The following is a 19452-nucleotide window of genomic DNA, read 5'->3' as shown; positions in this document are numbered from 1 at the left end:
AAGATCATTTCAAATGAAACTCCAGGAAAGCTGGCTGCCAAAATGTAGGGTCTTTTGGCATCTGGAGGTTAAAGAGCACTTCCCAAGGTGTAGGCAGATTCATTTGGAAGGGGCTTGGATCTCATGGTTTGGCTTGAACAGTTTCCGCAGACTCTTTCCTCTGGGCTCAGGGAATGGGCCCTGCCTCCCAGTAGATTGTGAATTCTCCTGCAGACATGGCCTGGTGCTGGGTTCTGCTCTGTCTCTGTGACCTGAAGTACTGAATGCATTACCTTTCTCCTCTTTTTCTCTCGCTGCACATCTGGTCATCGTCATCCAAGTCCTGCTGAGCTTGTCTCTCAAATGCTATCAAAACTCCTTTTCATCACAGTTTCTAGTGCTTTAGTTCAGATTCACAGCAACTTTGCCTGGACCATTGTTGTGACCCCTTTCCCATTCAAACACGTCTCTGATCAAGGTTGTTGCGCACAGTCGAACATTTTGTGTCCTGTACACAGGTGCCTGAAAAGCAGGTTAGTGGGGCTGAAATACAACCCGCCTTCCTCTTCTCCAGCGTGGGCCTGTTGGTCTATCTGGAGAAAGTACCTTTGTGATTTGCCCAAAGATGCCACATAATCCTGGTGGTACAGTCCTGCACGGCCTGTATGGTAACCTCTAGCCCCACGTGCTTATTTAAATTGTAATTAATTAAGACGATGGAAAGTTTAAAGTTGGATTTCTCAGTCACAGTAGCCACACTGCAAATGCTCCATAGCTACAAGTAGCCAGTGGCTATTGGACTGGACAGTGCCGGTATAGCAAACTACACCACTACAGAAAATTCTATTGGGCAGCACGGGGTAGATCCTTCTTCCAAACCACTCTCACAATTTTCGAGAATGAGTGTTCTCTAATGCATATCTAACTATGTTGTCTCTTGCTTAAAAGCCTTGACTAATTTTTACTTCCTCCAGCAGCAGTTAGTAGGCAGTGAATCAATTTTGTGAGTTGCAACCACATTAAAAACAAAACAAAGGGGCCGGGGATTTAGCTCAGTGGTTTCACCACCTGCTGTGCAAGCTCAAGGACCCGAGTTCGATCCCCGGTACCAAAAAAACCCCCCCAAAACCCCAACCAAACAAACAAAAAACAAAATAAAGCCGGATGAGGTGGCACACACCTGTAATCCCACCACTCTGCAGGGAGGCTGAGGCAGGAAGATCATGGAGCTGGAAGCCAGTCTGGACTATATAGGGTGGCCCTGAAACAAACAAGGAGAAAAGGAAGTACTTATGGATGTTTAGTCGTTCTGTGAGAATTTTGTTTCTGTCTATATTTCTTTGGCTCCATATCCAAATGTCCACCACTCTATAATTTGTCTTTATGATGTCACTGGGCTGCAATGGAAAAATATTCCTAATTGTGCACATTGAGTAAAGATGTTTGAAAAACTTGGGTTTAGGAATGTGAATCTGAGCTCCTTAGCTAGGCATAAGCCTCTTCTATAAGGCGGCCTCCAGCTGGCCCTTTCCTCTCAGCTCTGTCTTGCACTTACAATTCCACTAATACAGAACTGATGCTCCTTTCACCCAAGACACCGAGCTTTTTCTTTTTCATGTTTCTTTTCCGATCTCTGGGCCCTTGCTCATTCTTCATCTTTTTGCACTGCCCATTCTACTTTCTCCTTGTTTGGATGACTTCTACTCGTCAGGAAGCCTCAGTTTAGGAAACGCGCTCCAGGAATCCTGCCTAAGTGCTTCTGGGCGGGCTGGGGGCTTCTCTCTGACCATCGCAGCGCCTCATTAGCATCCGTTTGCAGGGTAACAGTACCATAACTATTTGTTTGGTTGCTCCATTCCTGCATTATATTAATTTCTTTGAATGCAAGTGTTATATTCCATATTATGTTGTATCAAAGGAGATGCAAAGTACCTGGAACAAAGTACGCACTCGGTAACTACTTGTTCTAAGAACGGAGAAGGAAGGACCAGTAATCAAGGAATCAACCGCGCAGACGACACCAGTGCAACGCAGACTCCGGCCATCAGAGGGCGCCGGCGCGGCCGGGCTGGTGCGCAGGCGCGCTGCGGGGCTGGCGCCGCGGCGGCGGTCGTGGCCGCGGCCGGGGGAAGTGAATGGTTTTACCCAGCGGGCCCCGCGTCGCCTTTCTCCGCTGGCACCGGCGCCGCAGCCCACCGCTCCGCCCAAGCCATGGCGTTCACGTTCGCGGCCTTCTGCTACATGCTGGCGCTGCTGCTCACCGCCGCGCTCATCTTCTTCGCCATCTGGCACGTGAGTAGCCGGGCCGGGGCCAGGCCCCGGAGGTGGCGCGGGGAGGGCCGGGGCCCCGGGCCGCGCAGGCCGTGCGGCTTCCTCGGCGGGGGCGCGGCGCCGAGTTCCCCGAATTGCACCCCTCGCGGCCGCGGCTCGCCTCTGCTGTTCGGGATCCCGCTGGCAGCCGCGCGGCCGGGATGAGATAGTTAGGACCCGTTTGGATCAATGACCAACTCCGCCTCCGAGAATCTCCATGCTTTGATTTTGTCCCTCTCCGGTTCCTGTATTCCGGGTGAACTTGGATGCAGGGTGGATCGATCGCTTTCTCCCCGGCCTCGATCTCACTTGGATGGAGGGAGTTTCTCAACAAGCTTCCGAGGCACCCCTGTATTCAGGGTAGCTTGATGGGTGAGGGGAGTTGTAGTACGATTTTGAATATGCTCAGAACCCTTCAGCTTCTCTACGGAGGTTTTGTTCTGTGTTGCAGAATAGAGGCGCATCCTTATCTGTGTCGTGCAAGGGACTTTTCCCCCCAGGCCCTGGGGACCTGATGCAGGGAGCTCTGTCCTTGTGCCCCATCCCCAAACCTTCGTTGTTTTTTGTTTGTATTTATATGTTGCGACACAGTCTCCCTAATTTGCCCAGAATGGCCTCGAAGTTGAGAACCTCCTGCTTCAGCATCAGAAATAGCTGGGTTTACAAGGCGTGGCCTCCACGCCCTGCTCTTTGCCCAGAGATTTTTAAGGCTGTTTCTCCGTGCGAAATTTGAAGCCTTGAGAGCTGTCTGGAAATCAACACTTGTTAAAAATTTATCTCATATTTACTTCTGCACCCCTCATAGTGCAGTACGTTCAGGAATAATGGTATGAATTTGAATGATTGAGAATGTTCACTGATGGGAATTTTAAGACAGGTGTCTTGATGAGCTTCACTCATTCGTTACGAAGCTTAGCGGGGCAGAGTGATTGCATGGTACCAGTATCGTGTTCAGAAAAAAGTACAGTGATAACACAAATCCACTTCATTTTGCTGCCTGTTTGTGTAACAGGGAATGCTTGCATAGAGTGTTCACTGTGTCAGGAATAACCACTACCTCAAAATGCTTGTCGGTAGGAACCAAAAGCTTGAAGACCCAATTAGGTCTTTGGTGAAGAAACAATATATAAGATATTGTGGGATGCAGAGTAGCCCTGCCTTAGCCTCTGATGTGGCTTTAAGTCATTTTTTACTTGATGATTTTTTTTTTACTTGATGATTTTTACTCTTTTCTTTCTGGGGATGCAGGAGAGTTACAGAACAGAGCATTGTATGGATAGTCTGTCCCACGTTTTTAACCAGGTTGGATTTAGCTCAAGAAAAATCTGAACTGCACTTTTAAAGAATGAGTAATACAATTTAAGCTTTAAAAGATAAAGTGCCTGAAGTAGATAATTTTAAGTCCTATTATAGAATTCAATAATTGTACCACAGATTGCTGGATAGCGTAGGGATTTATTGTTTGGAGAATTACTGCATCCTTTGGGAAACAGTTTTAAATAAACATACAGTTTTAATTTTTCTATTATCCCTAGAACGTTAGGTTTATTTTGTAAGGTAGTTTAAGTATCTTTCAGAAAACTCACTTGGAAATTTTAAATATAAATTTCAAACTTCCTGTTTATATTCATTGTTGTCCTGGAAGATGTTTTATGGTGATGGTTTCGTTTGTCAGCTTTGTCCTAATCATGTATCAGTGCACTGTGCAAAGGAAAGTTGAGAGTGTAGATGACCTGAGAGGTAAAAATTCAGAAGTCATTCCTTGCAGGTATTCCTCATTGAATTGTGCACTTTGGGATCTCTAGGGATTTATCTGTCTTGTTTTTTTACTTCTGTGGAAAATTTAGTGAATGTTTTTGCTGAGCTGCAAAGGAGTCAAAACCACTAGGCTGAGAGTCTTTGCAGAAGTTTCGAGAACTGGTTTATGGTAACATTTGGCTAGGAACTTATTCAGAAGATTCCTTGAAGTCACTTGAAGAAAATGTCCAATCAAAACAGTCAGTTTTAGGGGCTGGGGATTCAGCTGAGTGGCACCACGCCTGCCTTGCAAGTGCAAGGTCCTGAGTTCGATACCAGTACCAAAAAAAAAAGAGTTAGTTTTAAAGATAAGTTTTGTATTCATTTTGCTACTAAGTTGAATCTTATTGTAAGCATGTAATTGTATTTATTGTGATTATCGTACTTGTCTTGAAGTTTTATTACTAAAATACTATAGGGATTTATCACAGCTAATGGCCTGTAGCTCAGCAAAGGAAAATCCCTTTTGGTGAGTTGTGTACCGTTTTTTAAATCATTAGCCTAGTGCTTGATTATTTTCCACTTTTTTTATTCCTTTCTAGTCAATAAATATTTATTGACCATTTAATCATGTACTGTGCACTCTTATATTTTAGGCGCTGGGGCATAAGAGTATATACAATAAATATCTTCGTTCTCCTGGGGATTACATTTTAATGTTTAATTATTTTCCTTCTGTTACTATTTGGTTGGAGAATTTTATAAAATTCTAGATATTAAAAAAAAATCTTTTTACAAAACAAAGTATCCTTAACATGTATAACAGGCAAATGAGCATACTAAAAGCTAGACATATCACTTACAATATGGAGTAACACTGTCAAACATCTGAAGATACCGTTTCCAGCTCCGTGGGGAAACTTAGGATAGATTCAGTGTCCCCTGGGTGATCAGTGTCAGCAACCAAAATAGCTGTCCTGTAAATCTGTTGCTTTGACACCCGAGTTCATACCACAAAGTGTGGTGTGCAGCCCCTGTTTTGCTCTTTAGTACATTTTGCCTTTGAAGTTCTATGTTTCAGTGACCCTTAAGGTTAAATAAAAGCATGTCCTTCCACGGTGTGTGCAGAATCATTCCTAGACATGTATGTGTTTGAGCACAAATGGAAATGAAGTGTTTGATTCCATCCCTAATGTCCCTTGTACACTGTCACACAGATAATTAAAAATGGACCTTCTCCCTGAGACACGGCCCGGGGGACACAAACCCGAATGTAAATAACAGACTCAGTTTGAGAAAGGCCGAGTTGCCAGTGTGGTGGCAGTAGGCAGGCATGGGGATGTGGACAGGGTGTGGTTATTTCTGTCCCGGGAGTCAGGAAACCCCAGAGAGGAGGCTGGACTGGAAGAGGGGCATTAAGATGAAGAGGAGTTTGGATAGAGTGGTGAGGGCCAGGGAAAGCTCATTTCAAGTAGAGACTATAATTTAAATGATGAGACAGTGAGGAAATTGAAAATTAAAGATATCACAGTGGTATCAGATCATTTTAGTAATAATGACATAAATGTGTTTTCAAGTCTTTAAATCCAGTTCTGGTTCTTCCTATTTTTGACACACATTTAGTTTACTGTTAATTGGTATATGTAATATTTGCTTTATTCAGTAATTATTTGATGATGGGGCAGGTTTGTTGCTGCTTTTTACTCGAGTGAGTGGTCCTAACTGTTCTAATTTTATTTTAGATTATAGCATTTGATGAGCTGAAGACCGATTACAAGAATCCTATAGACCAGTGTAATACCCTGAATCCTGTAAGTTACGATATAGGATTTATCTTTAGAATTTAAAAATGTATTTGTTGGGCCGAGGATTTAGCTCAGTGGTTCCACCGCCTGCCCTGCAAGCGCAAGGACCCGACTTTGATCCCTGGTACCAAAAAAAAATGTATTTGTTTTTAACTTGACATAATTTGAAAATGGTCAATATTCTCAGTGGCATGATATATTGGTATGTTTTCGTATAGGCAGAATCTAAAATAATATTCTTTTTTTTCTGTCGTGCTTGACTGTTCTGACTTATTAATCTACTGGTGATCTTGTCAGCTGTCAATACTAACATTCTTCCAATCTGCTTTCTACATTGTCGGCCAAAGACAGTTGAAAAGGTCAAAAAGATTAAAAGAGTCAAAATTGCACTAAAGGTGTGTACTGCTTTTTAGTTTAATGTTTTAATGCTACACTCATCTCATTGGGAGGGTTAGGGCATTTGTATTTGTACTGTTCTGTTCAGTGTGCTTGTTCATAATGCCTGTGGAGGTTTATGATTTCATGAAACTTCATATTTTATGCAAATGTTTGCTTGCTGGCTCAGACAAGTAGGGAAAGCTGTTAAATGCTAATGCATTTTTTAATGTTACAGCCCTAGGCACATCTGTATTAAATTATTCGGTACAGTATTTGAAAGTTGGGTAACATAAAATGACTAATGGATGGTGAGGTTATTCACAGTCTGTGAGACAGTATGCAGAGGAAACTGTAGTGTAGACTCACCTGCTGTGCCTAGCTTTATGTTTAGTTATGTGTGTTCTAAAATAAATTACTGATGTTTATGCAGAGCCTTTTAGATTAGAGCCTGTCAGAGCCTTTCTTGGGCCCTGGAGTCTTGAAACACTGTCCTTTGGACTTAAGATGTCAGAATTTTATAGATATCTCTACATAGTTATTTCTAATGTGTTCTATCTACTCTAAATTTCTGAGGTAGACTGATACATTGTCCTAAGTTCTGAGGTGTGATGGATTTGGTGATAAGGTGGATTTGTTTTCTTTTGTGTTTGTTTGGGAAGATTCTCCTTGAGTCTATAGGTTTAATTTTACCTGATTGGTCAGAAACTGAAAAGCTGTTTATAAGAAAGCAGTGAATATATCTTCAATAGAAAATATTAATTCAAATTACCTAACAAAAGTGAGAATTTGTGTACACTTCAGCTGTGTAAAATTCTAATTCACTAGTGTGCTAGAGGATCTTATTTGGAAAAGCATTTGTAAAGTCAGTTTACTGCTTTATCATTGTTTCGCAGCTTAATGTGAAGGGGGTCATAGATTTCTAGTTTGTCCTTAGAGAACAGTTGGTACAAGGAAAAGTTGTAACTTACTAGCTGTTTCTTTGTTCTTTGAAAACAAAACTTGAAAAGATGAATCTGCCTTCTGGTTAGAAAGCAAGGAGCGAAACATCTGGGAGTAACATCCTGAAACATCTTTATGTTAGCAGTTCAAACTACTGTTACTGAGAAACTAAGAGACTGAGATGGCTCCTTTTGTGTTTGAATACTTTTCTGTGCTCTTGGGCTTTTCATTCCTTTGAATAACCAAATGATAACGAGGATAATAACAGCTGAAATCAAGTGAGTACTTCCCCGGGTGCCAGGTTCTGTGCCACAAGCACTTTCCGGGATGTTCCTTGGTTCAGTTCTCAGGAGGTAGGTGTATTGTCATTGTCATGACAGTTGGCCAGGTTGCTTGTGAAGTGGAAGGACCTTGTCCAAAGTTACACAGCTAAGGTAGAGAACAGAATTTGAACCCAGGCAGCTTGATTTTCTCAAGCTCAAGCTCTTGAATTTTCCTAATTTACTGTAACTTTAAGAGGGAAAATTTCACTTTATAACATCCAGTGTGTGATTTCTGGCTCTTTTCATGGAGAGGGTCCCTGAGAAAAGACAGTGCTTGGGACATCCTGCTGCTAGGGCAGATTGTAGGATGCATTTGTAGCAGCAGAATTGCATTCCGGAGAGGGTGGGATAGGGTGCCGATTACTGGCTGAAAAGCAGGGCATCTGACAGTTTTCCCTATTTCAGTTTGTTTTGATGGTTCTGCCAAAGTATGGGGGAAGACAGATACTATTTTTAAAAATATGAGCCTTAACAAGAGACTATTATTATGTCTTACATGTTTGAGTACTATCATTTCAGCCATCTTTGCCTAAGGGTTGTTTTTTTTTTTTCCTGGATACTAGTTTTTGTGTGAACTAAATAGAGTTCTTGTGGTTCTTGGGGCAAAATGTCATCATTGAAGAATGGTGAGGATTGGTTTTTAGGAGAAAGGCATAATAAATCTTTCTAGACTTTTCTTGAGACTTTAGGAGTGTGAGATTTATTTCATATTAGGACTGGTAGCAGTGCAGACTATTTTTATTAACAGTCTTATTAAGGTATCTGATTGTTTAAGGGCAGTAGGGGTCATTCTGATTTCATACTAATTCTTTCTCCATGCCTCAGTGTATAAATGTAAGGTATAACATTGCCTGATATAATTTGTCTTAAGTATCAATTGGATTTAGAGGGCTAAAGGGCTTATTACATCTTTTTTTTTTTTTTTGGTACCGGAGATCGAACTCTGGTCCTTGTGCTTGCACAGCAGGCGGTGAAACCACTGAGCTAAATCCCCGGCCCAGGGCTTATTACATCTTAAAGAAATAACTTTATTAAACTATTATTACAAAATAGTGGACTTACTACAGTATGTTTTTCTTGTTTTTGTTGTAATCATTGAGTTTCAGAAAGGTTCTGTGGACATTTTGTTGTTTAGAGAACTCTGATCTTAAGGTGGCTTAAAGGTTCACATACAAATTTTACGCATATATATATATATATATATATATATATATATATGCAGTTTATCTTTGCTATTAATTTTGCCTAGATTTGTAGAAAGTATCTGGTTAGTGGCATAGATCAGCTGGTGATCTAGCAAAGTAGGATTTTATTTAAAATAGTATTCAAAAATAGTATTCACTCTATAGCTCTCCACTGGAAAAAAGTAGTTTGGTGGGAGTATTAGAAAATGGGCTTTAATATGTATCGTTATTATATTATTTCTGCAGCCATGGTTTCCCCTCAGGAAAGATCTGATGATATTGAGGGTTCATTTGATTTTAACTTGGTATGAGGTAAAGATTTGAAAAACTGGCTTTGCAGCTGTGGCTTGTAGGAAAGTGTTTTAGCTGAAACATGCAATGAAAGGTTTTGGTATTTTTATTTAACAAAGGGATTAGGCTGGCTTTTCAGTATGAAGAAGATTTAAAGTAAAGCATTCAATCTTAGTCACTTTATAAATAGCATTTTGCCTGAATTAATTTTTCCAGTAACTGTCTACTGTCAGACAGTTTCTTTTTGAGTTCTGAGCCCCTACTGGTCTTCTGCCTTATAGTATTTCATTGGCAAGCAGGCATAAAGGAACCAAAGACCATGTAAGATTGGAAACTCAGGAACTCGGAAAATTCTAATTTTATGGTGATGAACTCAGTTTTTTTCCCTCCTGCATTGCAGAAAGCACATTGTTTGCATTCGTGCGATTAGTGTTCCCCCTGACTGTGCTGAGAGTATTGGCTGGTTGGCTTTCCATTGAAAAATTACTTTCATGGTAATGTGATGTGATTTGCTAAATATTGTATTTGTAGCATTCCTGGTATTTGTTAAAGGCTTAAAAACACTAATGTATAAACTCCTAAAGGGGAGTTTTGCTTTTGTGGATTTTTATATCATGTTGCATGTGATCAGATACTTCATTTTCATATTTTTATCATTGTTGAATGGTAGAAATAAAAAGTATTCCAATTGATTACCAAGTAACTGAAAAATGTGGGTGCTAACTTTGTATAATTTAACCCATTACTCTAAGAATTTAAGTTTTCAATTTTAAGTTATATTTTATTATTCTTTTAGTGCACGTTCTGGTCAGTGTGCTTCTAATCTTGCTTTTGGGAAAAAAGCTAAATATGGGAGTAAAACTCTGTAGCCCCTTTCACTTATGATTCTAAGAAAATAGTGATTTTCAAAAAAAATTGTTTTTAAAGTGTGGGAACTTGGTTGCCCCCTGCTTTCCAGGCCCAGTGGGCTTCCTCTGCAGCGTCTCTGTAACAGCCTTGTGTTTCCTTTTCCAGCTGGTCCTCCCCGAGTACCTCATCCATGCTTTCTTCTGTGTCATGTTTCTTTGTGCAGCAGAGTGGCTGACCCTGGGTCTCAATATGCCCCTCTTGGCATACCATATCTGGAGGTAATATTTAGAGACATCTCTTTTCTAGCTAAATTTTCATTATACTGTGGTTGACAAGCTTATGTTATATGCTGTTCACCTAAATGAAGATTCAAAATTGGTTAGCATTTTTAAAAAACCCAAATGGTTAAACGAATAATTTTAGAATCTCTTACAGAATTTTCTTCACTTCTTTTTAAAGCAATTTTTAAAAAGAGGAGCTGTGATTTCTGTACAGTATCATGCACAAGTCTAATGTGTACAACTGAATGTATTTGCATGCACGTGTACACCTGCGAACCCACGCAGGTCAGCAGCCTACACAAGCCTTCTTGGTGCCTTTCCCTGTGGTTTCCTTCCATACCACCAGACTCCTCCCCTCTAGCAACTTGGATTAGCTTTGCTGTCTTTGAATTTCACCTACGTCAAAATGAATTACTTTGAAAACATTTGGCTATTCATACAAGACAGCCTGTTTCACAAGTTCACATAGTTCTGCCTGCCCTGTAGTAAGTTTTTTTGTTTTATTTAAGTAGGCCTATCAAAACGTCATAGCAGGCTGGGGATTTAGCTCAGTGGTTCCGCGGACTGCCTCACAAGTGCAAGGTCCCAAGTTCGATCCCTGGTACCAAAAACAAAACAAAACAAAAAAATCAAACAAACCTCATAGCTCTCTGTTTTAGGAAATCTATACTAAAAATATTTAGGAATAAAGTGATATCATGTCTCTGTCTCTGAAATGGTTCAGAAAAAAATGTACACATGATTAGAAGTAGAATGAGAAGGCAAGCATCATAAATGTGGGGTTCTGGTGCCTTTGCCCCAAGGCTAAAGTGATCCTGAGATTAAAAAGTTAAAAGAAAGAACCTAATTACCTTTTTACAGTCATGCTTATTCTGGGGAGGGTGTCTGAAAGTGCAGAGACCAGATACAGTTTGTCTAGCTGTCCCATTCTGCCTCTGAAGGAGCTTTCATTTTAAAAGATGATGAAAGGAGAGTTCCACCTGTCAGTAGCGGTGTGTGTCCCTGCCTGGCTGCCTGGGCCTGGTTCGTGTGTGTGTGTGTGTGTGTGTGTGTGTGTGTGTGTGTGTGTGTGTGTGTGTGTGTGTGTGGTGTGTGTGTGTGTGTAGAGCCCTCTTTCCCGTCGCGAAGGTGTGGAGGATGCTGCCTTTCTGAGTGCTGATGGATTGTGTCTGTTCCAGGTACATGAGTAGACCGGTGATGAGCGGACCAGGACTCTACGACCCCACAACCATCATGAATGCAGATATCCTAGCGTACTGTCAGAAGGAAGGATGGTGCAAACTAGCTTTTTACCTCCTAGCATTTTTTTACTACCTATATGGGTAAGTTTAAAAAGTAAAATGAAAACATAATTTCGCTTTGCTGCCTAAGAAGTGTTCATCATCGTGGTCCTATACCTTAAGATGCCCCTGAAGGCTAACTCAGTGTCTTTAATGGTGGCACAGCACACACTGGTGGTGCCCACACACTCCAGGAGACCTGGCACTTGTCAGGGCAGCCGATTGGCATGCACTCGGGCAGGAAGTTTGGCCACGGATGCTGCTTGCAAGTCTTCATGTAGTGGAAGAGTTTTCTGCGTGGCAAACTGTCTCTCTAGAGTTGGTGTTTGATTTTCTTCCTTCATGAATGTTTTCTTTATCTTCTGCTTTACTTGGTCTGAGTGGAATGAATGAAGGAGAAGGTTGTGTGTGGCAGCGCAGTGCAGTTGCGGCCTTTTCTCCTTGGCTAGTGCAATGGACTCCTGTCATTGTCTCTCCAGCTAGGGGCTCCTGGCTTTGTGCTGGTGACATCGGCTGCTTCGTTCTTTATTGTGGGAGCTGTCGTGGGGGTTGTAGGAGGTTTCATAGCCGCCTGACCTCCCACAAGGGGCCAGTGGGACCCTTCTCCCTCAGTCGAGACGACTGAAAATGTCTCTTCCCAGACGCCCCTGAGGGGGAAAATTGCCTTAGCGAGAACCACTGTTCTAGGTGCACTGTAAGAACAGTCAAGTGATTGGCTATTAAAACTGGCAAAGGACATTGTTAGGTGTGGAATTAGAGTTTTTGTTTTAAGCTGTATAAATATACTGGAGATCTTTCCACCTGATTTTCAAAATTTTTAAAAAAATTGCTGTATGGGAGCTGGGCATGGTGGCACACGCCTGTAAAACCAGCACTCTGGGAGGCTGAGGCAGGAGGATTCCAAGTTCCAGCCCAGCTTGTGCAGCTTAATGACAAAAGCAGGGGAGGGTTGGGGATATAGATTAGTGCGAAGGATTCAGTCCTTGTTATCAAAAACAAAGAAAGGACAAAAAGACTGTAGATGTAATTGTTAAATCACTACCATTCCCTCTCCTTTTTGTTACTTGAAAAATTGCTAAGTATTAAATGTTAGGCTTATATTTGTATTTCTCTGTATATCACTAAGTTTCCTTTATAAAGGATAAATAGACTGAAATTTAGGAAAAAAGGTGTTTTTGGGGCCGTTAGAGGTTGTAACTGATGCATCTCCAGATGTTACTCATGTATGAAACAGAGATAGTGAATAGGTTCTGAACAGTGAAATCCACAGTGTCATTTTAATGTCCTGTTCATATTTAAGTTTCTGTGAGAAATGCCTGGAACACTGCTGGCATTAGTAGGTACTTAAAACATATTTGTTGAAAGAAAGGAGAAATGAATGATTGAATAATTGATGAAAGCTGGAGATGTGGTTTGGGAAAATGGTCACCAGGACACTGTAGCATTAGGACATTTATTCTTTTTTTTTTTCTTTTGGTGCCGGGGATTGAACTCGACCTTGCACCGCAGGTGCCGGAACCACTGAGCTAAATCCCCTGCCCCATTTATTCCATTTTAAGGTGTCAGGTTTGCTTACTCAAACATATTTTCTGAACCATGTCCCATGGCTTTCCTACATCACTCTTGATGTAGAGTTAGCGTGGAACTTGAGGAGTTAAATCCGGTGCCTACTGCCCATTATTTGTGTCTCTAGCCCTGTGGCTCGCCTTTTTCCAAAGGGAAAGGCTCTAAGCCAGGGGTGGTGAACCTTTGGCTCGCGAGCTGCCTCGGGCTGTTGGTGTCATTGAAAGCTCTAAAAGGTTCCCATCACTGCTAAGGACTGCCCCGGGTCGTCTGTAAGGTGGGAATGATACCGTACCTCCTCCTCCTCGGACGCAGGAGGGTTTAGTGATGTAATTCGCCTAACGGCCGGGCACCAGAGATGCTCCTGCCTGTTCCTAGGCGCGGCTCCAGAGAGTGGTGTCTTGGGTTGCTCCCCAAGCTCTGGTCCTCATTCAGCTTCAGCCATGCTGTTGTTGCTAAAACTGGGAGGGACATAAGGGACAACTAGAGCACATGTACTGAGCCAAGCCCTACGTTCGGCACAATTCTGAAAGTGCAGGTGAAGCTCACTGGGAGCCTGCCCCTGGACTTATTTCCTGGGATGGTGGGCAGCACATACTAGTTGACTATTAAGCAGCCTCGGCTATTTTGTGCTCTGTAGTTTTTCTAAGGAGGAGTGTTTAAACTAACAGCTTCTCTCTTCTCCGCAGCATGATCTATGTTCTGGTGAGCTCTTAGGACAGCACGCAGAAGAATGGTCTGGTTAAGCGCATGCGGAAGCCAGCACAGGACGGGACTCCATCCAGCAAGGTCCTGTTCCCGGGAGTAGCCCATGGGATCTGATCAGTTACTTTGAAACAATGACTATTTTTAAATGTTTCCACATTTTTTGCTTGTGGAAAGACTGTTTTCATATGTTATACTTGGACAAAGAATTTAAGTGGAATTACGTATAAATTAATATAAAATGATTACCTCTGGCATTGACAGGTGGAACTTGCACTCCTTAAGGAACAGCCATACTCCTTCGAATGAGCGCATTAATTACCGACTGTCCGAGTCCATGGGAAGCTTTTGTTTATAGGAACCTGTAGGGCTCATTTTGGTTTATTGAAATGTCATCTTATTATAAAGTAGCTGTAGATATTCAGGTGCTTCTGATGAAGTGAAAATGTATACCTGACTCGTAGGAAACGTGATAGGTTTCCTCATTTATCATGTAGATGATTATATCTGGTTACATTGACAAAAATAAGAAGAGTGGGATTTTTCCCCCTTTGACTTGAATATTATCCCTGTATAGTGCATGAATGAGAGATTTTCCATGTTTCCATCAGAGTAATATACTTGCTTTAATTCTTAAGCATAAGTGAACACGATATAAAAATATATGCTGACTTACTTGTGAAGAATGCATTTAAAGCTATTTTAAATGTGTTTTTATTTGTAAGACATTACTTACTAAGAATCTGGTTATAATACGCTTACTGTTCTAATCTGGTGGTAAAGGTATTCTTAAGAATTTGCAAGTACTTTAGATTTTCAAAACTGAACGAGAGAGAAAATTGTATAACCATCCTGCTGTTCCTTTAGTGCAATACAATAAAACTCTGAAATTAATTATTAAATTGGGTTGTGCAGTAAATTATTAAAAATTAATCATTTTGCATTGTCTTAAAGATTACACATAGCTATTTCTCACACTTGCTTAATCCACAATAAAGACATGGTACTGTGTGTTTTCCTTTTTAGAGAATTATTACATTGTGGTTTTATCATGCCTAGATCTAAAAAGGGTTTTTAGATGTAGCTCGTACCCTTATCATTGGAGGAGATTGGTAACTGTTGATGGCATAGCGCCGTTATTTCCCTTACCAGTTAAAAAATGATGATGGCATGTAAAATGTTTTAAATTTTATTTTCCTTTTTTTTTTTTTAAGAGTGTTTTCTTTTTTGACCGCTGGTTTTAAGGTAAAGTGACTTTCACTCGTGCTCGTGAGGCAGGTATGTTGTAGTGTGCATGTTTGCTGAGCATGCTGTGCTTTATTAGGGGTGAGGAAGCCCAGGTCATTGACAATAGTAAGTGGTTCAGAAGTTTCTCCAGCAAAAGATCAAAGAAGAAAAATGTGTAAAAGTCCCCATAATGATCGAGGGAATTTACAGATGTGTTTGTGGAAACGTTATTCTAAGAAGGTGTTGGGTTAGTTGTTTTTTATTCTTTACAAGTGAACAAATGCTTTGAAATCAGACTTCCCCACCTTTGGGAGAGGAGCTGTTCTTGCTTTGGGATTGGGTAACTCGGGTGAGTGCACCGAAGAAGAGAATGTCGAGCCAGAAGAGGGAAAAGAGTCAAACACTTCATTACAAGGAAAGACCTTGTCATCTATAGTCTGGGGAATAGTGGGGGAACTGGTTGTTCCTCGAGTTGTGCAGTAAATTACTCACTGAGCACTTGCTAGGCATGAAGCTCATGTTTTGCGTTCAGTCAGTTCTAATCCATCTCATTGCATCTGCAGCCACTCCCATTTCCTTCCTTGTTCACAGGTAATTTTGGCCCCAAGAGACCTGACCAAGTCTACAATCCACAGAGGTATCCTGGGACTATTATTGTAGTAATCCTTTCAAAAGTATTTTTATGAACACTCACTCTATTAGCAAGTGCCAGTGTGCTAAGTCAGTACACAGCCTTTCCCTCTATTCTAGAATCTTCTCAAGGATTAATTCAACATGTTAGCAGTTAGAAGCCACATTCTCACGCTTCTAAAAGTCATCCCTAGCTGATTCCTCAGTTCCCAGCAATCACCGACACGTTCACCCATCTCACTGGTAGGCTGTTAACTCCTGGCTGTGATCGGGATCAGATTTGAGTACCTGGATGCTTTCATACTGTGCCTACCCACTCTTGCTTTTCAGTGTTTTATGAAATTAGATCACTTACCAGGAGGAAGCAAAAACAAAATATTTGCATTTGACCGTATTCCACTGGCTCTTTTCTTTGCTTTGAATTTAATTTGTCCCTCATGTGAATCTGTTGGGGATAGCACTGGCCTGCCTTCTGTTAGCCCTGTAGGTTCAGCTGAGGTGTAGTTAGCCTGGGTTTCTAATCTTTCCCAGCTTATGTGGGCGCTCACAGTGCAGCGACAGCTGTTTGTGTAAGCAGCTCTTTCCTTGTTATGGTTACTTTTGATGTTATGCGCTTCATTTCATCTCTAAGCTCTCCAGCTCTCAGAAACCATTTTCCTCCTTTGTGCCTGTCTTACTACATCTAACGTCACACTCTACTTGTATCTGTACCAACGACACTTTGTTGGATCCTACAGATTCTCCTGCATTTTAAATCTTGTATAGTAAACGTAGTCCGTCTAGCAGTTACTTTGTGGAGTAAATCTGTATCATGGCATTAGGCCCGGTTAGTTCTGAGGAGATAGATGTAGGCATAGAAACTGTTGAATACCTGTATGTTAATGTTATTGATGATTTGATAGTTGTCACAATGCTCTACACTCCCCACTCCCACTTCCAGGGTAGAGGGGGGTTTGGTTTTAAGGTACAGATAAACTGCTAATTTGTTTAAAGTTTGGGTTTAACATAAAGGGAAGTATAGGAAGTGCCCAGATAATGCACTTTTGACATATATTTGTATTTCAGCAAAGCATTAGTGAATCTTCACCTATTAAGCCATGAACTAGTCAGGTTCAGGTCCCTGGATAATGGCTGCTCACAAGGCAGCACAGTACGTGGTGGTCAGTGGCACGTGACTTTCTGAAAGCCCATGCCCTGTTTCTCAGCTTGAGCATCACGCATGCTAAGAGTTGACACAGAGCTCTTTGCTCCCAGAATCAACATATGTTGAAGGTCTGATACTTGGACAGAAAGGAAGTAAAGCTGTACGTGCTTGGAAACTGGCAAAACACTTTCCTTTATGTAAGGCTTGGCCTTCATAGGGTTCAGAGAATATTACTGCCTCAGAGCAACTGATGACTTCTAGGCATCTTTCTACCCTCGGGCTGAGCTTGCTTTTCAGGTGTGGATCTATCATAGCACTCTGCTATATCAAGCCCACATAGGGATCTGTACTAAAAGGTGAACATCCAGTGATAGCACTTAACATCCACGAATCTGCATCTCAGTAATCTGCTGTATAACTGTAAGTTAGAAATTGTGATGACAAAAATATTTGAAAACAGTGGTCATTTTAGAGGGGGAAGAAAAATATTGATAATCTTGTCTAGTATTGTTCATAACAGTACTCATGTTCACACTTTTTGGAAACTATTAGTGTTATTCTCAAACAATTTTAAGCTCTTTTGCTCAGCCCAGTCATTGATCTGCAGCTAGACCAGCAGCTAAAGGTCTCCAGTACCAGGGATAAGTTTAGGAGATGGGTCTCTGCTCACATTCCAGAGTGATTCTATTTCTGAATATGCCAACTGGCTTTCTTATAACAATTTTACTTTGACTAAAATTCAGAGCTCTAAAGTAAGTGTCTGAAAGGAGTAAATAGTTTTACCATTTAAGATGACTGCTGGGAGGGAGTGGAGCAAGGGTTTTGTTCTCTGTTAATTTCACTAATGCACGTGGTAGAAGATGTCGCGAGCATCTTGACATGCAGAAGAGTGAATTGCTTCTCATATATGTTAATTTTATTGTACAATGCTTTTTTCTAAATATTTGCATTTCTTTGGTTGTCATGTTTATGAATCCTGGAGCAGACAAATTTCTTAAGTGGATTGATGATTAGGTAAAGCTTAAAAACAACTAAGAGAAACCTAAAATGTAGTTAGTACCTGTGCTCTTGGTTTGTTAAAATTTAAGCTTGATGGTGCTGTACCACTGTCCAAAGAAAATACCTTTAAGTAGCCTACTTTATTCCTTAGAGCTTGCTTAATTTTGCTTTTGTATCTTTAATAAAAACTGTCTCAAATATTTCCTCGTGTAGTTTATGGGTACTGACTGAATGTGTGTGTTAATGAGCAGAATTCCACATTGTCTCTGACTTCCTTAACCCCACTGGTTTGGGGGATATCACACAATTTAGGCAGAGAAAAGATTTTTCCTAGAAAGTTGGGATTCTGTGTTATTAAACTTAATTGGACAATTATGGTTCACTAGTAACAGTCACGTTTTTCTTATATGGAATAATTGATGTTTTCTGGTATACTTGGTATTAAAATAGTGTAGGATTTTGAATGCAGGCTTAGCACTTGCAATGGAAATCGAGAGATGCATGCCCTTTGAAAATTCAATTAGTAAAGGATTAACTTGTACCAATATTTTCCTTCTAAAGTATTCATGAATATACTCTGTACTTATATTGGGAGCAAGCTAATGTAAGATGTGCTAATGTCAGTTTCAGTGACTGTCTGGAGTTTAACAGATACTGTGATTTCAGGTTGTATTTGGTTGTAGTACCAAAATCGTGAAGAAGGCCAATCCATTATTGTAGCCCATGTGTTTAAAAACCAAAACTCTTGCTATAATTTTTGGCAATAATGTTAAAAAATTACATTATGGTAGGATACGTGATTCCCTCATCTTCCTGTTTTTCTAAAATCTTAAGTTCTAGAAGCAGTAGGTACAGGAAGGTATTAAAATACTGAGTTAATACTGCAGAACATACCTGTGAGCTGGTCTGAAGTCCCCAGACAGCGCTGGAGACAGTTCTGGAACATTCCCTCATGAAATTCAAGCAGTTCAGCAACAGCCAGAAGAGTTTTAGTCATCAGAGGAGTTCTTAAAACCTCAGTTCTGCTGTGTTGTCTGTCTGTGGTAAGTGCCTGTGACTGCAGGGTGTGGTAGCAGCCAGATGACCATTGGTCACCATTGGTCACCGTAGCCAAGAGAGCCATGAGACTACTGTGTGTGATACTGAAACCACTGCCATCTGTTAAAAAGGTGGCTTTGACTCATATGATCCTTGTTTGCAGCCCAAATGTAAACAAGGACTGCTTTGGGTACCTCAAAGTCAGATTTAAAGACAGTTTCAGTGGTCTAGAGTGAGGTGAAGGAGTGGGAGAACCGGAAGTTAAGCTGCAGCTAAGTATTTTATGGAATAAATGTGAAAGAAGGATTCAATTCATTCTGTGATTTTTAGGGTAGGAAAGTTAATGCCCTAAAACTGGAGCAGCTGTCTGAACCTTAGTGAATTCCTTATTTCTGAAGAAGTCCCAGCAGGTGCTGGGGAAATATCTACTGGGACTCATCCACTGCTGGGAGGGAAGGGACCAAAAGATTCAGGATCCCTTAGGATTCTGTAAGTCTAGGAAACAAAAACAATGGGAGAGTTTCAGGAGGAATGGAGGGGAAAGTTATTTAAAAGTAAGTATGGGTACTCTTGATACAAAAGCTTCATACTTATTACCATGTCATATGCCAGCTAGTAGTTTCCAGTGGTAATCTAGGCAAAAATAGGGTAAATAGTTAAGATATACAAGTACTTTTGTATTTTTTTGCAGTGTTAAGTCTAGGTTAAACATACCAGAATAGTGCGCTTTAAAAAGGAGAACTATACTAATTTTTCTGTCCCTCTGCCACAAGATGAAAGACACGGTAAA

At 40.9% G+C, this 19452-nt stretch overlaps 1 protein-coding gene across 2 annotated transcripts; it reads left to right on the top strand.

The window, feature by feature from the left end:
* Positions 1-2061: 2061 nt before the first annotated feature.
* Cnih1 (cornichon family member 1) lies at positions 2062-14642 on the top strand. Of its 2 annotated transcripts, XM_021262078.2 has the most exons (6): positions 2062-2271; positions 5769-5837; positions 6179-6226; positions 9961-10073; positions 11255-11398; positions 13609-14642. In XM_021262078.2, the coding sequence occupies exons 1-6, from the start codon at positions 2191-2193 to the stop codon at positions 13634-13636; spliced, it is 483 nt and encodes a 160-aa protein (XP_021117737.1). In that variant the 5' UTR covers positions 2062-2190; the 3' UTR covers positions 13637-14642. The 2 variants fall into 2 exon arrangements, with proteins under 2 accessions (XP_021117737.1, XP_004835568.2); XM_004835511.4 differs by lacking the exon at positions 6179-6226 and having other exon boundaries at positions 13609-14526.
* The last annotated feature ends 4810 nt before the right edge of the window (positions 14643-19452 follow it).

This window comes from Heterocephalus glaber, unplaced genomic scaffold (genome assembly GCF_053883595.1).
Source record: "Heterocephalus glaber isolate CG9 unplaced genomic scaffold, H.glaber_assembly_v1.0 deba00000901, whole genome shotgun sequence".
In the NCBI taxonomy this organism is placed as follows: Eukaryota; Metazoa; Chordata; class Mammalia; order Rodentia; family Bathyergidae; genus Heterocephalus; species Heterocephalus glaber.
The sequence above is the reverse complement of the archived record's forward strand: the minus strand, read 5'-3'. Positions and strand labels throughout refer to the sequence as shown.